Source organism: Plecotus auritus (assembly GCF_963455305.1).
Source record: "Plecotus auritus genome assembly, chromosome: 3".
Lineage (NCBI taxonomy): Eukaryota > Metazoa > Chordata > Mammalia > Chiroptera > Vespertilionidae > Plecotus > Plecotus auritus.
The window spans coordinates 41,093,856-41,114,944 of record NC_137772.1 but is presented as its reverse complement, the minus strand read 5'-3'; the positions used below and the strand labels follow the sequence as shown (position 1 = coordinate 41,114,944).

The 21,089-nt window shown below is 35.6% G+C and overlaps 1 protein-coding gene across 4 annotated transcripts in view; it reads right to left on the bottom strand.

The window, feature by feature from the left end:
• The window catches only part of NALCN (sodium leak channel, non-selective), a 314,423-nt gene that overhangs the window by 61,720 nt on the left and 231,614 nt on the right, over positions 1-21,089 (bottom strand). For 3 of the 4 annotated variants that reach the window (XM_080660971.1, XM_080660973.1, XM_080660972.1), the window contains one exon: positions 10,341-10,414. In XM_080660971.1, coding sequence (XP_080517097.1) covers positions 10,341-10,414 — 74 coding nt within the window. Of the gene's footprint in view, positions 1-8,142; positions 8,218-10,340; positions 10,415-21,089 lie in introns of all 4 variants that reach the window. The other variant, XM_080660974.1, reaches the window with a different exon arrangement.

Below are 21,089 nucleotides of genomic sequence, written 5' to 3'. Positions count from 1 at the left end.
TCTGAGCAAAGTGAAGACAGGCAGATAGGGCCAAATTAGCTTGGTGTTAAGAGGTCATCTTTGGTGCTTAAGGCTCAACATGGTCCCCTGTGCCAGCCTCATACATCCCAGCACTCCACCTCCGAGTCTGGTGCCAAAGCAAAGGTAAACAGTCTTCATCTCCATTTAGCAGTGCTCTTGTTCAGTCTCTTCTTGGATCAAGCGCTCCCATGTCTTCCTCTTTCCTTTGAGTATCTTCAATGGCTTTCGAACGAGAAAACTCAGTAGGTGCTCAATAAATATTTGTTAAATGAATGAACTTTGAAATTCTGTGAAGATCAAATATTTTAATTTCTTTTTTGATCACTTCATGCTTATCAAGCATGAAAATAATCACAAACAAAACAGCATGTGTTTGAAATATGCTTTTTAAAGGGCATGTTAAATCATCTTAATTTTATCTCAAGTTGGAATACTATGCCATCAAAAAATGAGCTGCACACCTATGACAGATGAGACCCTTAGACAGTAATGAAAGAAAATCAGACATTGCTTCCTGCAAGTAGAAAATTTATAAACCTTTATCTACATTCTAGGTGGAAGCTATTAAGGGAAACCCTGTAAGCTGAAATGAGGCTGAGCTGAACTCATTTCAATATCGTAAAAGGGAAATCTGGTCTGTCTCTGGGAACATGATCTCCATATATCTTGTCTTATAGCAATCTACCACCACGCCAAAGTACTGAATAACAAAGAAATTTGAGATTTTTAATATTTTACCAATAAGGAATTTGAGGCTTTTAATATGTTACCAATATTTTAGTAAAAGACCTACTCAGAAAAAGTATTCAATTAAGTTACATTTTGCCACTTAAAATTTTTCATTTAAATTTAGATGCCTTTTGATCTCACATAAAGATTTAAAAAATATGTTTTCAGGAAGGAAGTGTTCATTTATTTGCTGCCTAGAGAAAAAGCAAAGGTAATGGTACAGAAAAGAACACACTGATCTTCAGGGAAGCTCTCACTTTTCTTAGGGGAAAGATCAATGTAGTCTTGGAATTAAGGTCTTCAGCATCTTCTCTCTGTCTCTTCATCATGGCAAGTACTTAGAAGGGCCAATTCCTAGAAACTCCATCTAGTGGCTTAATATTTTTTTAAAAAAGGTCTGCCTGCTTGGCTTCTGGAGCTGGAAGGCACAAGGCTTCAAGTGTCTGGTGAAAAATAATGAAGTCTTTTGTCTTGTCTGAGTGAGGAAATTCTCCATTATGCAGGCATATGTAATCCCTTTATCCCTGCTCCCTGGAGGAGAATTACAGTGAGGCATTTTCCTTTTCCCAGTTGGGGTTAATGTTATGCCCTCTCTACCTTTGAAAGTAAAACAAGACTAGGACCCCTGATGATGATTCAAATGTGGGAATATTCTTCAGCAAACACACATTCCCAGTTGCAAAAATATTACCCCTGGTTTCTTGCCAAGCCTTTGAAAAAAAACATATGAAAGATTGATTCTTTTTTCTTCTTCTTCTTTGCATTGCCTTTGTGCTGTGGAATTTCAATTGCCCCTTACATGACAGCTATATATATATATATATATAATCTTTTATGGAGGCTGGGGGAAGAGAACCGCATCTTAAGAAATTGTCTCTATTTTTCTTGACATGTGTCCATCTAAAATATTTTTAAATTGGCCCAAAGATTATGGTTATATGAGAGATCTTTGGAGCTTTATTAGCCTTTAAACACCACTAGTTGTTTATAGAAACAGTAGCAGGGGGTCCTCGGTTTCTTTCTTCGCTTTCTCCATGTCTTCTTTCTTAATGTTCCAGAACAAAGGTGTTGGCAAAGCCTGTATATTCTGTAATGAAAAAGAGAGATCTGTGAGTCTTCAGATTATCTTCATCCATTATAGAAAAGTTAAATAACATGATATCATCTGGTATTAAATATAATTACCATCTAAAAAAAACTGCAGTGTAACTTTGCAAAGTATTAAATTTGAGGAATTTTACTCAAATCTTGAGCTCCACAAGGTAGCACATGATAAAATATTATCTGATGTTTAATATAGTGTAATCACATCAACAGACAACAGGAAAATAGTATTTCAGGGATAATTATGTAAAACTATGGATGAACTGTGTAAGAAAATAGATGAGTATTTCCTGGAATTGCTCTTACCTGATCCCAGTGAAGTGACAAGGTGATTGTCCAAAGTAGAGACAACAGCAGATACTAATGGGTGAGTTCCTCTGTAATGGACTCTTGCTGAGATGAGGAAAAAGCTGCATTTTTATTGTAGTTAATATCCCACTCTTTTGTGAATCAGCCCAGTCCTGAGTAAATGAATATGGCTCCTGAATAGCAACAGCAGATTAGTTCTTTCCAATCTTGCATTATTAATAAAAATGTTTTCATATACAGACATACAAATACATGTCTGGGGCAATCAAAACCCCATTGTGGATTGAAAAATAAAAAGAAGCCTTTAATGTCTTATCATCTGTAGGTACATTAATAAAAAAGAAAAATTAACTCATAGAAATTCTATGCCTTTAGTGCATCTATTAAAATTCAGCAAATAAAATGTCTGAAACCCTACACCATTCATTGGAGTTCAGTTTTTGTAACCCAACCACTGACTCAGAAAACTGTAAATTACAACACAAAAACTAAACTTTTTATCATTATAAAAGTGAAAATTTGTTAATGTTGCATAAACCATACGAACCAATTTTCCCACAGATACGTATTTTTCTTATTACTTATTACTTTACCCTCCAATGATAAAATAGTAAAAAGAACACCTTGTTAAAATATCTTCCCACATTTGTTAGGGTAAAATTTAACAGCAGGTCTCCCAAGCCAGAGCAATATTCCAATCACTTTGGAGCTTATCTAAAAATAATCTACAAAGCAGATACTAGCTCAGAAAAATAACCTATTTTGATTACTACAAATCAGGTACTATCTAGAAAAAACATCTCAGAATATATTATTTTACTATATGGGGTAATAGGTGTTAACTAGACTTATTGTGGTGGGCACTTCATCATATATAAATATCAAATCATCATCTTGTACACCTGAAACTAATATAATGTTATGTCAATTATTTCTCAACTAATTTTTGGAAAGGTTGAATGGAAGTTTGGTTGTTAAAAAAGCAATATATATATAATTTTTTCCTTCAATTAAGTTATAAATTATAGTTGTCTATAAAAATGATTCTCTTAAAATGATGAGAGCCCTAGCTCAGTGGATAGAGTGTTGGCCTGAGGACTGAAGGGTCCCAGGTTCCATTCCTGTCAAGGGCACGTGCCTGGGATTCGGGCGATCCCCAGTAGGGGGCATGCAAGAAGCAGTTGATCAATGATTCTCATCATTGATGTTTCTATTTCTCTCTTCCTCTACCTTCCCCTCTAATATCAATAAAAATCTATTTATAGCCCTAGCTGGTTTGGCTCAGTGGATAGAGTGTCAGTCTGCGGACTGAAGGGTCTCAGGTTCGATTCTGGTCAGGGATACATGCCTGGATTGTGGGCTTGATCCCCAGTGGGGGATATGCAGGAGGCAGCCAATCAGTGATTCTCTCTTATCATTGACGTTTCTATTCTCTTTTCCTCTCCCTTCTCTCTGAAATCAATAAAGATATATTTAAAAATATATATGTTTATAAAAAATGATAAGAGAAAAACTAATCCTACATATGCCATTAACTATAATTTAATTTATTGTAATAAGTGGCAATCAACTAAAGGCTATTCTTTAGAATTTAAAAATTATTAATACAAGTGCAGGGCCAGGAAAATTTTGTCATAGATCCAAATATCAGAATGCAAATACCATATCAGACTGAGCATTCAAAAAGATTATGAATCCATGACCAGTGGTGCTCAGTGGGTTGATCATTGTCTGGTGCATCTAAAGTTCGCTGTTTTGATTCCCAGTCAGGGCACATGCCCAGGTTGCAGGCTCCATCCCTGGTTGGGGTACATACAGGAGGCAGCCAATGGATGTTTCTCTCTCACATCGATGTTTTTCTCTCTCTCTCCTTTATTCCCTTACTCTCTCTAAATCAATAAAAACATATTTTTGAAGGTTATGAATATATTATCCTAATTAATAAGTACTGATGGCAAACCACAAAAGAAGGGAACTTTTAAAAATAATACAAAATGTTTATTTTATTTTGACATTTCTCTATGCATTCAGCCTAGTAGGAATGATAATGGATTTTTTAAAATCAATTCAAGGCTTTGAATTAGAGCAATCTGAGTAGCAATAGTAATGTGTTTTAAAGCACACTGCTATTTGTTTTGATTTCATCCACTGCCTTTTGAAGGAAGCTTTCGTTAGTGGAGCTGAATGGTATAGTCAAAGTCAAAGCAACAATGAATTTTTTTAAAGCTTTTATTAAATTTATTGGGGTAACATTGGTTACAAAATTATTTAGTTTTCAGGTGTACAATTCTATTATATGTCATCTGTATATTGTATTGTGTGTCCATCACGATAAGTCAAGCCTCCTTCCATCATCATTTATCCCTTTACCTTCTTCTACCTCTCCTTACCTCCTTTCCCTCTCATAATCACCATAGAATTGTCTGTGTCTATGAGTTTTTTCTTTGCTTAATCCCTTCACCTTTCCCCCCTAGCCCTCCAATCCTCCTCCCTTCTAACAGCTGTCAGCCTGTTCTCAGTATCTAAGAATCTGTTTCTATTTTGCCTGTTAGTTTATTTTGTTCATAAGATTCCACATATAAGTGAAATCATAACAATGGTGAATTTAATAACAACATTGGATTTTATATATTAGGTGGTGGGACATTCTGTCTCCCACAATACTCTCCAGGTTACATCTTGAAAAAAAAACAATACAGATGCCCATTTGTGCCAAGTGAATCACTGCATTTAAGCATGCAACTGTAGTCTAGAGTTCTGTAAAAATGGTCCACCTTTGTTTCTTATTAAAGAGTTCTCAAATATGTCCAGAAATTCATTTCTATTTCTCCAGGCATCAATTAATTAAAAAATACATAGAAGAATACAAATTAAAGATGATTACATGTAGAAAAGGTGACTTCACCAATGATTCAAATACTTCAAACTCTGGAGCCCTTCTTCTCTGAAGGACTTTTGCCTTTGTGGGCTTTCCTATTCATAGGAAATTCCACATACTGGAATCATGCGAGTCCTTGTGTCAAATGGCAGATGGATATTTGGAAATGTGAGTCTCCTGAGAACTGGGACCACTGGCAGCCCCACAGCTTAATTATCAATACCAAGAACTAAGCTCTCTACATCAATATGACTTTATTATTCATTCCAGGAAATGCCTGTCCAGGAATTGAAGGCCATTAACCAATAAGTAATTCCACTGTTAGCTTTAGGAACTTTCCAAAATTCCATTCATCTGAACTACAGACTAATGAACCAGCCTCTCTAGACAATAGGTCACTCAACTGGTCAACCAGTCACCTATAAATAATTATACTTATCAAGACTCAGGCCAAGACTCTGCCCCGCTAGAGCCACCAATCCTAACCATTTTAAAAAAACACTCTTTCTAAAAATTAGTTGAATTTATTTTTTAAAAGCAATGTCTATGATTACAAATTCAAAAGGCATAAAATAGATTTTGGGAGTGAAAATGGAAACATAAAGTCACCATTTATTCTCCCTCTTCTCAGAAATCACCCCAAATCAAGAAGAAAAGTAAAAAACAGAAGTGTAAAGTCCATCTGATAACTGATAACTGAAGTGTGGAGCCACACCAGTAGAAAGAGCATGGAAGACAGTGAAGAGGTAAAGGTATGTTACCACTTCCTCGTCCCTCACCCACAGTGCTGCCCTCCCCAGAGCAGTAATGGTTACCTGTTCATAACAGGTACTTGTTACCTATTATACATTCTGGGGAGTCCTTATCCTCTGTTTTTCTTTATTGAGATATAATCCTTACTAATAAAAGCCTAAGTAGTCGTCCACGGTCACAAGATGGCTGCGCGCACAGTGGGTGCATGCAGGTGGGCGGGGCTGGGCTTGACGCTGTGTGCGCAGCATGGAGCCTGCCTGGGAGTCCAGCCTCTGCCAGGTGAGGCTTGCCTGGGGGTCCCCCGGCTCTGTGAAGTGAGGCCGCCTGGGGGGTCCCACCTTCTCTCTGCTCCAAGCAGCGAGGCCTGCCTGGGGGTCCTGGGGGTCCCGCCTCCCGGCTCCACACAGCACAGAGGTGGGACCCCCGGCTCTGGCCTACCTTTGGGGCAATACATCGAGGAGCCCTGGAGGGGTGGGTGGGGCCTACCTCTTTGGGGCGATCAATCGCTGGGCTCCTGCACTGTGACAGAGCACAGGCCAGGCTGCCCCCCCCCGCCCGCCCTGATAAGTGTACAAATTTCGTTGACATGTAACATTATATTAGTTTAGGTGTACAACATAATTATTTGATATTTGTATATATAGTGAAATGATCTAAACTCTTTTCAAGAATTTTCTGCCCAATCTCAATCAGATATCCTTGCCTAAAGGCACTTAAATTCAAACCCAAAACCTTAAAAATATCCACCCTAACTATCCCTTCTGAGACATTAGTAAGAATGCTGATGTGTTGGTTTCCTTCACTGTAATAACTATTAAATTTCACTTTGCTTGATCAACAGATTACTCAGACAACATTTTTGGGCAGTCTACATGGCAAAGGCAGATGAGAAAACTGAGGATCAGATAAGTGAGTTGCTCAAGATTATACAGTAGCAGAACCAGACACCAGTCCAGGCCTTCTAACACCAAGTCCAGTATCCTGTGTTACCCAAGATTGGAGTGGTGGTGGGGGCTGTTCTAACAGCATCTCCTCCAATCTTTAAATTCCTAGAGTCTTGCCCTAGCTGGTTTGTCTCAGTGGATAGAGCACTGGCCTGTGGACTGAAGGGTCTCAGGCTCGATTCCAGTCAAGAGCGCATGCCTGGGTTGCAAGCTCAATCCCCAATAGGGGGTGTGCAGGAGGCAGCTGATCAATGATTCTCTCTCATCATTGATGTTTCTATCTTTCTCTCCTTCTCCCTTCCTTTCTGAAAGCAATAAAATATATTAAAAAATAAATAAATTTCTAGAGCCGAGGGGAGGAGAGGCTCTGGAGAGAGTGAGAAGACACTGAGAGAGTGGTGGAAACTTTTCCTTCTTTCCCATTTTGTGTAGGGTTTTTTCAATCATTTGCCCTGAGGCGACTGTAAATGTTTTTCTTTTCTTTCTTTTTAATTTCTCTCTTTCTTTTTCTTTTTAGTTGTTGCTTCTTAAAAAAAAAATAAGTAAACAGCATAGAAAAATGCCCATGAACTCATAGACATGGACCAATCTATTCTTGACCTTCTATTTTATAGGTTGTTTACATTATAATGCAGGCATGATATTATTATTATTATTAATTCTTTTATCATTATTAGTAAAAAAAAATACAACAAAAGAAACTATACATTTAACATTTTGCACTTGTCCTTAATTATTGCACAGACTAGTGTAGCAGAGATGAGGAAAACTATTTACAGAAGAAAAGAGCTAAATGACTATTCTAAAGATTGAATATGCATTCTTACAATAAATCTTAATTTTTTTCCTAATTGTAGCCTCTTCTGTTCTGAGATTAACTGGATGACAGAGCTTAAGTAGCCTCGAGTAGCTCCTTCTCATCTTGTAGTGTTCTATGCTGTTGCCTCTGGGTGCCCCTCAAACTATTGCATAAGTCTGAGGGTGCCCCTAATCCCTGATAGTCTTAACTATTTTGCTCAAGTACGCCATAAATTTTCTCTTTTAAAACCACATATGTACATTTACAAATCAGCAATTAAATTTTCCTTTCCTTGGAGAATCTCATCCATCCAATCCATTAAATTTTATGTCACTGGGAACCTATGAAGTCCTTTTCATTGCCAAACCAATCAGCTAAATCTCTCAGAAAAAAATCTGACTTTATTTTTTAATTCAAATAACAGCCTGTTGTGACAACCAAGTTACTTCTAAGGCTTAACTTTAAGTAAATTCTTGGAAGGAGGTTTTCCAGAATTTGTCACCTGGACAATAAGGTGCTGCCTGAAAGCCATGTGGGAATAGTCCCTGTGTTTGGCAACCCAAAGGACTTTACATTCCAGATCAATACACTACACAAAGTTTCACCTTTCTTTTAGATGGATGAGTGAGACTTTCATCTTTCCATTGTAAACTGGGAGAGAGGTGAATGAGGAAAGGGATCTGGAAAAGAAAAAGTGGGAGATCAAATTTAAGAATGAGTTCAGCAGCTGTGCATCGCTGCAGGTTGCCCAGGACCAAACCAGAGTGGGTTGGACCTGCATTACCACCATTTGTCCACCATCCAGAACTGAAATATCATTGCTGACATGTACACATAAGGAACTGTTTGACATTGAAATTGGGACTCAAAGAACTGTTGGCTCAGAAAGAAACTCACTACAGACTGATTCATTTGCCTCTCAGCATAACCATTATTGCTTGTCTCATTTTTGGTTCTTATAAGTGTATTCCTAGTATCACATGATTTCGCTCATCTAGAGGAAATGATGAGCAACATAAACTGATGAACAAAAACAGACCCGGAGACAGGGAAGCATCGATCAGACTGTCAACCTCAGAGGGAAGGTAGGGGAGGGTGGGGGTAAGGGGGAGAGATCAACCAAAGGACTTGTATGCATGCATATAAGCCTAACCAGTGGTCACGGACAACAGGAGGGTGGGGGGCATGCATGGGGAGGGGTTTGGGATGGGAATAAGGGGATGAGGACAAATATGTGATACCTTAATCAATAAAGAAATTAAAAAAAAAAAAGAATGAGTTCAGAGGAAAGTGGGGCTCTGGAAGAAACTGCTTCCTTCCAAGTGTCCCTGTCTACCCATACTCTGAAAGTCTCTGGGAACCCCTGGGGAAAATTCACATCAGTTGAAAGGCAGTTATTCTGGACAGGTGAATAAGGTTGTTTTGGTTCATACTTTTGCAGGTAGGTTCTGAATACAGAGTATTAAATCTCCTTGTAGGCCATTTCTGGTTGAGGCAGAATTCTCTTCCTCATGAGCACACTGACACTCCTGCAGGGTTGGTCCAGCACATGATCTGTTTTGTGTGAGTGGGGGAGAGTCTTTAAGATCCTAGGGATTGGCCTGGCCATGAACTTGTCTAGTTACAGCTTGATAAAAACCCTGTAGTACCACATAATGTTCAAGGCTGACCTCATGGTGTTGTTGATGGTAATGCCAGAATTGAGCCAGTTGGAAGCAAATGGAAGTTGGGACACAGGTTGTTATAAATTTGCTTAGAAGCTTTCCTTTTCCTATTTCAATAAGACACTTTAGGTTCAGCTCATCATATTCTGTGATGATGATATAGAAGCCCAGAAATATTTATTCTCATTTCATAAAAGGTACTCCAATACATATTCAACCCTGTGCATGAATCGCCAGCTAACATAAAGAATAAATACATTGAATACTGTCTTGATTAGTTAGAATTGGTTTTGGCATATAAATTTCAGGTACAGTTAAAAAGTTGAAATAGTTTCTCAAATCATATATTCGCCTTATTTTTAAATTACAGTTATACAAGTTACAGTGATCTACATTCTGGGGAAAATGCTTTAATGACTGTTCCTATTAATGAAGGTAGAGTAGAAGGGACTCTAACTCCTTTACCTTCACACAAGCTTAAAAAGGGCTTCCTGGTATACATTTACCTAGTCAGTCATTCTACCTTCAGCTCCCAATATTTAACTGTGTCCTGATGTACTCACAAGTGCTTATGAATTTTTATAATGATCACATTACTTTATATTACAACACAGTCTTGTAAAATACGCTTAAGTGGGTGGCTTAATTTTCCTTTCTAATATTTCACTTCAAGGCAGATTTTATATTTCAGCATTAAAATTATATGTTTTATAAGCATTCTAAAATGAATATACTTTTGATTCTTATAGATTTTTAATAAATTGATTCTTAAAAAATCAATAAATCACGATTACTTTTAAAAAGCTTACCCTTTTACTATTTTCCCTTTATATTATGATTTAGTCCTTTGGCTATCAAAAAAGATATAACCTGTAGGGGTAAAAGCAAATATTTTCATCTTTCTATAAAAGTTTATAATTATAATTTGTGGTTAAGTACATGAAAATAAAATAAATGGCCAATTGAGCTAGTAAAATATTACTGTTTCAGGAAAAATGTTAGTGAGGTATTTGACACTGTAACAGTTAACCAAACCTACGTTCTAGCAGAAAGCATATATCGATACTCAGAAAATTAGTTCATTAGAAAAGCTCTTTTTTTGCTTAATATAATCCCACTGTGTTTAAACACATTGTTACCTTAAGATTTTAGTGACCGCGGTCTCCTTTTCTAGAAGATTCCTTGCCCTGATGCTGAAAACAGACTTGCGAAGCTGTAAAATTATGAGCATGACTTTAGTTTTGTAATAAAAAGGGATAATATACCAACAAATCATTGCGTATATTAAATAGGTAACACTATTAAAACATTAAACATGAATTTTTTCAAAAAGCATCATCATCCCTGGCTGGGTAGGTCAGTGGGTTAGAGCATTATACCGATACACCAAGGTTGCAGGTTCCATCTCCGGTCAGGGCACATAGAAGAATCAAACAATGAATGCATCAATAAGCAGAACAACAGATCAGTGTTCTCTCTCTCTCTCTCTCTCTCTCTCTCTCTCTCTCTCTCTCTCTCTCTCTCTCCTCCCCCCTCCCTCTCTCCTTTTCTCTGTCTCTCTAAAAAATTCAATAAAAGCATCATCATACAATTGATTCTATCATTTAATTTTATTTTCTGATTTTACCTTTTTTAGGCAGAACTGTGAACAAGCTTGTCCAGGTATGGGAAAGATGCATTGACTATGCTCACTAGTAATAATGTCACCTTGATAGGCTATTCAGTTTCCAAAGAATTTAACACATAAATGAATATGGGACTCCTTATTGCCATTGTTCAATAAAATGTTCTCTCCTCTACATTGTATCTGTGTCAGGTTTTTGGCCTGAGGCTCAATACTAATCTGAATTATAAAGATGGGGAGAAATAAGAATAGTTTTCGAGTTTTCTTTCAAGTTGTTGATGATGAAATTATTCCAGGGAAAAGGACTAAAAAAGAAAAATACTAGAGGCTAACTAAAAACTAGAAGATGCATTCCCTGAGCCTTGGGCCTGCTTGATAGCTGCAGAAGTCAGATGGTGACAGGTATATAGGGAGCCAGGCAGAGAAAAGAACAAAGAAGCACACCATCCTGAGAGAGACTCACCATAGTAACTAGAAAGTGTAACTCCAGCAGTCAGACCAAAGACAATACTTGGACAATGAGCTGGTCATTTTGTTTAGATTATATTTCCTGGGCACTTATTATGAGGTAGACTACTGGAGATATAGGGTAACTAGGAATCAGAGTTTCTGCTTACTAGAATTAAAAAACCTAGTTACAAAGGTAAGGCTATCACATATGAGATAATCAGTAAAAAGTAGGATGCAGTAGACAGTAAAGTGCTAGGCGATATACACAGTAGAAAAGATGAGAGGGGTTGGATGGAAAAGAACTAGATGTGCCTAAAATAGTAAGCAAAAACTTAATTGGAGAAGTGGAAATTATGGTGGGTCTTGAAGGACAGTTAAGATTTCTATAGGCCAAGGAGGATGTGAGTAAAGGACTGAAGTTGGAAATGCATGCATAAGGCAAATTAATTTGGTGCACACTGTAGGTGCTGAGCTAGGTGAGTCTTTAAGCAAGGCAAGTGGAAGAAACACTACAAGACATACTGTGTTTCAAACAAAGTTGAGGGAAGGAAAGGAAAAGCAGGAGACAGAACAATTCTGGATTCAGTAAAAATAGACCATCTAGTGTCTTTAAAACAAGAGTTATGTAATTTGAGGTGCAAAGTTACAGAGCTCCAATTTGCAAACACATCTGTAAACAAATATTATACTGTCAACTAATATGCCCTTATGGCCATAGCTGGAGAAGAACTGGTGGTCATAAATTGGTCTTTTCAGGCACAACTGACAACCTAGATAACATCATAACTAACAATACAATTTTCATATTTCACAGAAAATCTCTAATAAAGGATCATTGAACACATTGGCAAATTTTCTCACACGAGGAAAGATGGCACTCATTTCATTCAACACTGAAAAACTGAATTGGTTTGATAGAACACTCAGGAGAATACATTAATATGTAGACAAGGAGATAAGAGTAGATGTCAGATTTTTTAGAAATTACATATTCAGGGTAGCACACAGAAGGCTGTTTACCATGATATATCATGAAACTTTCTTAAATCTTCTCCCTTCCCCGAAGATGTGACTTCTGGCATTGATTTAACCTCCTTGCATAGACAACACATCTAAGGAATGCTGTTTAGAGTCACTTTGGAAACAGAACACGCAATTGAACAGTCCCATTGTGGTGGCACTTCTGCTCTTTCCATACATAAGTGCACATAGTCATAAGAAAGCCTAGGCCACAGGGACCCTGGGACAGCAAGTTTTAGAAGTCTTAGAGTCCCCTTACTCTTATTTCATCTCCACATGTCTTTGTTATCTTTCCCTAGTGTAAGGTGATGGTCTGAACTCAATCACCTATCTACTGCCCTGCAATTGAGCAGCTGATACTTAAAACAGTGTTCTTTATGTTTGGAAAAACCTTTGCAGAAACTGGGAATAATGTTTATTACATTGTTTCTAAAATTATTTCTGTATTGAATATCCTTTGTCCTAAACTTGAACGGATTAAAACAAAATATACTCTAAATCTGTACAAGGGAGTATTTGAGAACTGGTTTTATCACTAACAGCAGAAGCAGTGAAAAAAATATTGTAATAGGAGATACAGATTCAGCTTTGGGATGTTCTTGAAAGGAGATACCTATATCTACATCTGTATTAATCTATCCATCTATTATCATCTATATATCTCCATTTGATAGCCTAGATATATATTTAGTTAAATATTTTATCTGTTCTGTTTTGTAGTAAATAAAAAGGCCTATAGTGCTTATCTGGTTATTCCTTCAGTTTTTCTTATTTCTGTAGTATAGCTTTGCACATTTCTTTTAATAAAGGACATTTTCTGATTTTGTCACAAGTACTTAGAGCTACACTGCTCTGCAGTGCCCTCTCCTGGATCCAAAAGACACTAACAGTCACCTGAAATGATCAAAACACTTCCTAAGGAATACAGAAATGTATTTCATAATAGTAATTTTATACCTGAAATTGTAAATTTACAGCTATGAAAGGTGTCAGTAGTTGTTCATTCTGTTTATAAGCATATCAAGGATGTGGTACTTAAAAGGAAGGGTATGGGTGACATGTTTACATAGAGTTTGCATTGAAAAAAAGATTAGTTGAAAAAGCTTCTCTTTTTTTGGTGGTTTTATTCTGTTTGTAAACTGAATACATTCAATTCCACAAGATAACCATTCTTTGCTAAGTTAATTATCAAATATAAATTAAATTTAAATGTCCAAACATACAGAGATAACCTTTTTGTCTTAAAATTTTAATTTAAAAGGTGTTTCCAGAACTGTGCACTTTAACATGAAATTCAAAGCCTGGAATTTCAAATCAATTTGCATAGAGTTAGTGGTTAAATAGTTTGGAGCCGAAGGACACAGCAATGAATAGATCTAGCTGTTTTGTTTGCAATGTCTTTTACATATTTAAATCCAGATTCTCCATTTTCTCCGTTTACAGTTGAAGATCCTGAGCCATTTAACCTGTAGTTTTTGGAAGTCTGAATTTTGCTAGGTGCACATTTATGGTATAGATCACATATTCGTCTGTCTTCTGTATTTCCTTTAGGTTGGCAGCTGAATACAGAGTTTCATCAAACTCAGATTTGATCCCTTTAGCAAGGCCATAGGTGAAGTCATAGTACTTCCTGGGCAGACACGTAATATCTGGTTGTCTCTCTTTTTGTGATGTTAGTAGTACTGATGTTCATTGCTTAGATCATTGATTCGTGCAGTTTGTAAAAGTATTCCTTTTACACTTATTAGTTAGAATACTTTTATAACAAAGTACTTATCTTCATGTATTGTTTGATTAGTCATTAGTATAATTCATATGGAAAAGGCAAGATAAAATGTTTTGTTTTGTTTTTACCTTTACTTAATATTATGTAATTAATTGGTTTTCTATCAACCTCTTAAGGTGACCAATTATTACTATAAAAATGTCATTATGAACTCAAAGATTTAAACATACCTCATTGGTTTCAATCCATTACAATGATATGTTATGGTAGGTCAAATGATCCCAACTGTGCTAATGGGGAGCTTTGTCAAGTTGGCCCACAGGTTCTTTTGGTGAGACTCTAGTAGTCTTTGGCAAAGCTCCCTTGCTCTCAGGTATGACAAGTTGTTCCAAACACATCTTATATGTGTCCTATTTCAAATCAACAACTTTCTCTGAGAAGCACTGGTTTATTTATTGAGAAATGGTGTTTCCAGGTCATAATCTAGACTCCAATGATACTCATTGCTGCAGTTACTCCTTGTTTTGAGGATTTTGCCTGAGATTAATCTGATATTTTCAATTTAAATTCAGGACACAAAGTTTTTACCTAATCTCTTCTATATGACATCTGTATCTCCTCCTCACCCCATTAAGACTCTTGATTATCAAGGACATAGAGGATGACAGAATTAGATTATCTCATAATTACTCATTAGTTTTATTTCACATTTCATAGACAGTATCTCAGAATTACAATACCTATTCTAAAACAAAAATAAAATTAAGGAATATTTTTAAAGTGTTTGTATATATTTTTCCCATTCTCTCTTATTTGGGTATAAGTACTGTGCTCATATTAGCAGAGCAATTCGCTGTTACATATTTTATTCTTCATTTTAATTCTCATGTAGTCATTTAATTATATCTTGAATGCTTACCACTACTTCTTATGTCAATGTCTTAAGGTCATTTTTGGAGTTCATTTTGGTTGACCAAAGCATGTTTTTATGTAGTTTCCTCAGGAATGGCTTGTGAGAACAATATTACTGATATCTTATATTACTTACATTCTTATATCTTGATAGCACTTTTTTGTCACTTTTAAACTTAAGGCTCCTTAATTTTTTGTTGAATATGATGCAGACATAACTTTTATTAGTCTTTTCAAGGAACGTAATTTTAGTTTTATTGATATTATTTATTGCTTTTTTCCTCATTTGACTAATATCTGCTTTTATCTATTATTTCTTTTCTCCTGCTGTTTTCATGGTTGATGTTATTCTAAATACTTGATTGAATACTTGGAATATTGTCAGCCTTTCCATGTTTACTAAATATACAAGGCTATATGTTCCCTCTAAAAAATGCCTTTAGCTAATTCTCGCAAATTTGATACATATCACATTCATTATTTTGCAGTTCTAGATACTTTTCATTTCCATTGTGGTTTCTTCTATACTCCCTCAGTTGTTTAGGAGTGGTTTTAAAATTTTCAAATGTGTGGGTATTTATTGTGGTTATTATTTGGTTTCTAATTTTATTATATTTTGGTTAAATAATTTCTTCTCTGGGATATTAATTTGGTTTATATTTAGAATTTCTTTGTGACACAGTAAGTGGTTATGTTTTGTAAATCATTCGTGTGTTCTTAAATCAGAATGTGTAACCTCTGGTCACTGAATGAAGAACTGTATAAATGACTGTTACATAAAACTGGTCAATTGTGTATTTCATATCCTATAAATATTTATTAATTTATTTAGCTCTTTGTTCATATGTTGAGATGGCATATAAATATTTTAAACTTATTCTTAAAATTAGTCCTCATAGGTAGGTATTATTATTTCTTTTATAAATAAGAAATTAGAGGTTCATAGAAATTAGGTTGTCTAAGGTTACCAAGATAATAACTGCAGAATTATGATTAGAGCTCTGGATTGTATGGCTTCAATGTTCATATTTTTTCACTACATCATGGTGTCTATGTAAAATGTCACTAGGTTTGTTCTGGCTGGTGTTGTGCAATGGTTAGAGAATTGGCCTGAGCACCGAAGGGTTGTGGGTTTGATTTCCAGTCAAGGGCATGTACCTGGGTTGCAGGTTCGATCCCTGGCTGCAAGAGGTAACTAATGGATGTGATGTTTCTCTCTCTCCCCCCCCCCCCCTCCCTTCCACTCTCTCTAAAAAAACAACAATGGAAAAGATTTCACTAGGTTTAACAGTATTAAAAAAGCATTTTGCATACAATACTGTAATAGAATATTGCCTGCTTGACTTGAAAGATTTGTTTTGTTTTACTCACATGTAAGTTCTTCTTTATCCTATATTCTACTGTAAAATCTACACTAGCCAATTTTTTCTTTATTCTATCTATATATGCCTAATTTATTTCCAGAATAACAACCCTGAAACACTAAAAGAGATCAATGAGCTTTTCTAAGCCACTGAAGCCAATATGGTTATAAGTATTTATATTATACATTTACTGATTCCTTAAAATCAGGGCCCTATCATAACTTTCAATTAACTAGGTTATTAATTCAATTTATTCAAACACGTGGGAGTAACCACAGACCCATTAGGGAATATCAGATTCTTTTGGAGTGGTGCAGTGCTTAGATATAAAAAATAGTAGATTCACTTTAAAAGGAAGCCATTTATATTTATTTGAGAGAGAAAACAACAAATACTGTAAGTATTAGACTAACTTTTCTGATTTGGAGTTGCTAACAATACATTTCTGTTTCTAACTGGAAAAATGTGTAAAGGCCCTATTTTTATTTTCTCCCTTAATAAAAATATGAATGGATTGATAATAATGGGAAAATGTTTATAAATATATGATCATAGCCCAGCCAGTGTGGCTAAGTTGGTTGGGCATTATCCTGTGTACTGAAGGGTTGCTGGTTCAATTCCCAGTTTGGGCATATGTCCCGGTTTCAAGCTCGATCCCAGGTGCCAGAAGCAGCCAATCAGCATTTCATTCTTGCATTGATATTTCTCTTTCTGTCTCCCTCTCCCTTCCACTCTCTCTCTAAAGAATCAATACAACATCTTTTAAAAATATATGACCATAAAGCACAAAATCATGGTTCAATGAGCAGGGCTTGATGAATGTCATTTCTGCTGGAAAGGTGTTGTGTAATTATAGTAATGAGCCCCTTTATTGAATAAGTCACTCATATAAAATATAATAATTAAAAATAAGCAATTACTTAAAATTACATAGGTTGATGCCTCATTTGTCTATATTTGAATTTTTCATGCACCTGTGAACTAAAAATTAGTATCAAAGTGCATATGACAGATCATGTGTATGGAACGATCTTTCTATAAAGTAAAGTTTTTATAAAATTGACATTATGCTTGGAAAGAAAACATTTGAAAATGGTGTAGGTGGCAGCAAGATCAAAACTCATAATGTATATAAAGGTGAATACCATTATAATATCAAATGTGTTTTAGAATGTAAATTTTATAGAAAGGGAGTTTTAGATGATAGATTTCTGATCTTAAATTATTTCAACATTGTAAATTCTGAATCCTGAAAAACACACCAGGAATAAAAATTAAAAAATATAAATATAAATGTCTATGTGTGTGTGTGTGCATGCATGTACACACACACACACACATCTTCACTCTTTCTTTGGGCTCCTGGGAACTCCACACGTCAATCCCTGCTCTGTGTATGACACATCTTTTTATCTTTCTGTGAATTTTACTAGGTCATATGTCCATATGGAAAGGATTGTATACTTCTTGTCCATTATATTTCCCTTCATTGTTTGGCACTGTGCATAGTCTGTTTTTGAAATATATTTCTAGAATGAATAAACTTCTTAATAATAAAAGATGACTTGCCCTAGAGGGTTTGGCTCAGTGGATAGAGCATTGGCCCACAAACTGAAGGGTCCTGGATTCAATTCTAGTCAACGGCCTGTGCCTTAGTTGCAGGCTCGATTCCTGGCCCTGGCCAGGATACACGAGGAAAGCAACCAATTGATGTGTTTCTCTCACATTGATTTTCTCTATGTTTCTCCCACTCCCTTCCACTCTCTCTAAAAATCTATGGAGAAATATCCTTGGATGAGAAATAATAACAATTACAAAAAGATGACTCTCTTTTCTGTTCTACACATTTTTTTTCTAACAAAAGGAATCCTTGAAATAAATGTGAATGACATAAAAATTACAAGGGGGGACTAGTTAGTTTGAAATGTATCAATTCACTTGATATGTAGAGAAATATTGCACAACTAGAAAGAAACTAAATGACTGGAAACTTAATTGGCTTGACTTTTTTGTACTTGAATTTTATGACAATGTTTTAGTCACTAAGGTAGTAGCCTGTCATTGCAGATTTGGCCAAATCTTCTACACCTTACATCAGCTAGACTAGTGTAATGATATTGATGATGCAAAAAATGAGGGGATGGCAATATCCTCAATTATTGAAAAAATTGCCTGTGTTTAATATCCAATGCTTATTGGTAAGATGCTATAACATATGGTAGTTAAATTTAAATTATAGAAGTAAAAGATAAAATTACTTTAAGGTTATGGCTCATATAAATACAAAGACAAAGATTGAAAATCTGCAGAGATTTTTTTTTAAATGAAGCAATTTATGATTCTGGGAGAAAATGCCATATGCTCTTAACCACGCAGCTGTTTGTGAATTTAAAATCCATGGTAGTCTAATGCAAGGGAGCAGGTCTCCAATTATGATTCAGTTGTGTGTGAACTTCAGGTCCAAATAACAAGAACATCAGCAGCAGCAGAAACTACAATACGTTGAGGCTGTCACATCACTTAATGGAAAACAGAACTTACAAGCAAAGTGATACTCAGAGGTAGAAACAATTTAAATTTCATATATAGGTTTAGCTGTAACCTCAGCTCTTTGACACCTGTTTTGGAGACAGTACCAAAACCTCTTGAGTAAGAACCTTCTGTATTGCCTATAAAAGATGTGTAATCCTAGACTGATTTACTTTTGACCCTCAATGAATGTACATAGAAGTAATGCAAACAAATTACATATAACCTCAAACTAAAAATGATCACACTATTAAATGTTCTTTTAAAAAAAATCACTGATAAGGAATTCCTACGTTCATGTTAGTTAAAAGCAGTAAAATGTTTTTTGTTTGTTTGTTTGTTTGTTTGTTTTTGTTTTGTTTTGTTTTGTTTTTTTACCCAGGACCCAGCACACTGTTTGCATTTAAGGATCCTCAATAAATTACTGTCAGATGAAAGAATGTGTATTCAAATGCAGCTGTATTTTAATCTGAGCTAAAACATACCACAAAGATCAATAAGAATAAAAAAAGTTTTCCCTTATATTATGTTTTTTTGTTTCTGCCCCATGATTGTAACTAGATGGGCAATCAATGAAATACTAAAACATTTTTATGCTAAAGAGACAAGTACATACATAGGGTTTTCATGTTTGGTCTGATGAACACCACTTCTTCCCTCCCCTGGTGCACACTACATCGCATCTTTGGGATACAGGCCCTGGTTAGGTGGTAGTATCATACAATCTCCTAAAGAAATATCTTGAATGACATTGCAGAGATGCTAAGCTGTCATTTTAGAAGATTCTTTCAGAAGAGCAAAAGCCCTAAAGATAAAAATGGGCTGTTCTCTTTTTAAAAGTGAGTAAATGTTCATCCTGGAAATTATAGATGAGGCTGAATAACTTGCTATGTGTGGAGTTCCTGGAACAAATCATCGAATACTCTATAATCACACAGAAAATTACGAAGTGCTGAATGGCAATCAACAAAGCTTTGTGAAGAGCAAATCCTTCCAGAACAATTTAATTTACTTTTTGAGAGTCTAAGACATTAGACAGGCAATGGAGGTTAGTAACTAAAATGTCATTAAAAATCAGACTGAAAAAAATCAGATTCGTGGACAATAAGAAAAATAAATCAGGACTTAATATATTGTGCTCAACTAGATTGTTACAGCTGAAGGTTAATTTAAGTAAAATCATTTGCCTGGATTGATTAATACAAGTCTATTTACTGAGTCTGACTTCACAGTATAATTTAATATCAGTAACCTTTCTTTTCTGGTATGATAGGCACATATGCTAGGTGCACTTAACATATATTATTAAATCATCATAAAAACCTTAAAAATAAAAATCTCTGTTTATAGGTGAGGATTGAAAGCTATATCACTCCATCTCTATTCTACTCTGCTTCTCACATGTCAAGCATATTATGCTTTCCATATCCTTCCATATGCCTTCCTCTCTGCCTGGAGCACCTTCCTCCTATATCACTCAATCTTCCTTCTCCCGTAAAAACTTAGGTCCTGTCTCATGTTCCTGTAATTCTTTTTATTTTCATCCATTTACAAGTGTTTCTTCCCATTAGATTATAAGCTTCTAGAGGGCACTGTTGAATTCCCAGGACCTAGGAGAATGCCAGAGGAATGATAGGTGCTTCATACATGTTTGTTGAATGAGTGAATGTTGAAGAGTTATGCAAGTGAAAGGGTAAACAAAACACAGCAATTACTTTTACTGTTTTGCTCCTATTTTGTACATGCATAGATACTAATTGTGATGACTTGATGTGGAACTTGCTATATGCTTGGCAGAAAGGAGGCAGGTAAGAGACCATTGCAGGACATATATGTCCTGTTCAAAATGTCATGGAGACATTTGGTCCACACCAAATGGTCCTTAATATTTGATTCTGTCAAATGTCCACACAGAGAAAAATGCCACTGGGTTCAAATATAAGGTTTATTTATACTCTTGGTTTACAGGATTAATCCATAAAAATACCATCATGTTTTATTGGTCCAATAACTGTGTTGTGGCTGTATTGTCAATAATAACTCTTCTGGCCTTTGTAGCCTAGCTGGTAACAGCACATGGGTTAGGTAGAGGGGTAGGGGTTCAAACATTGCAGAAGAGTGAGATTTTTATTAACTGTGCAGATCAAATGTCTCTATGGATGTTTTAGAGGGGACCAAATGCTTACTAATCATAAAAGAGAGAGCAGAATATTTGAGAAATACTCACTGTTCTTAAACATATGGGTTCTGGCACTGTATAGGA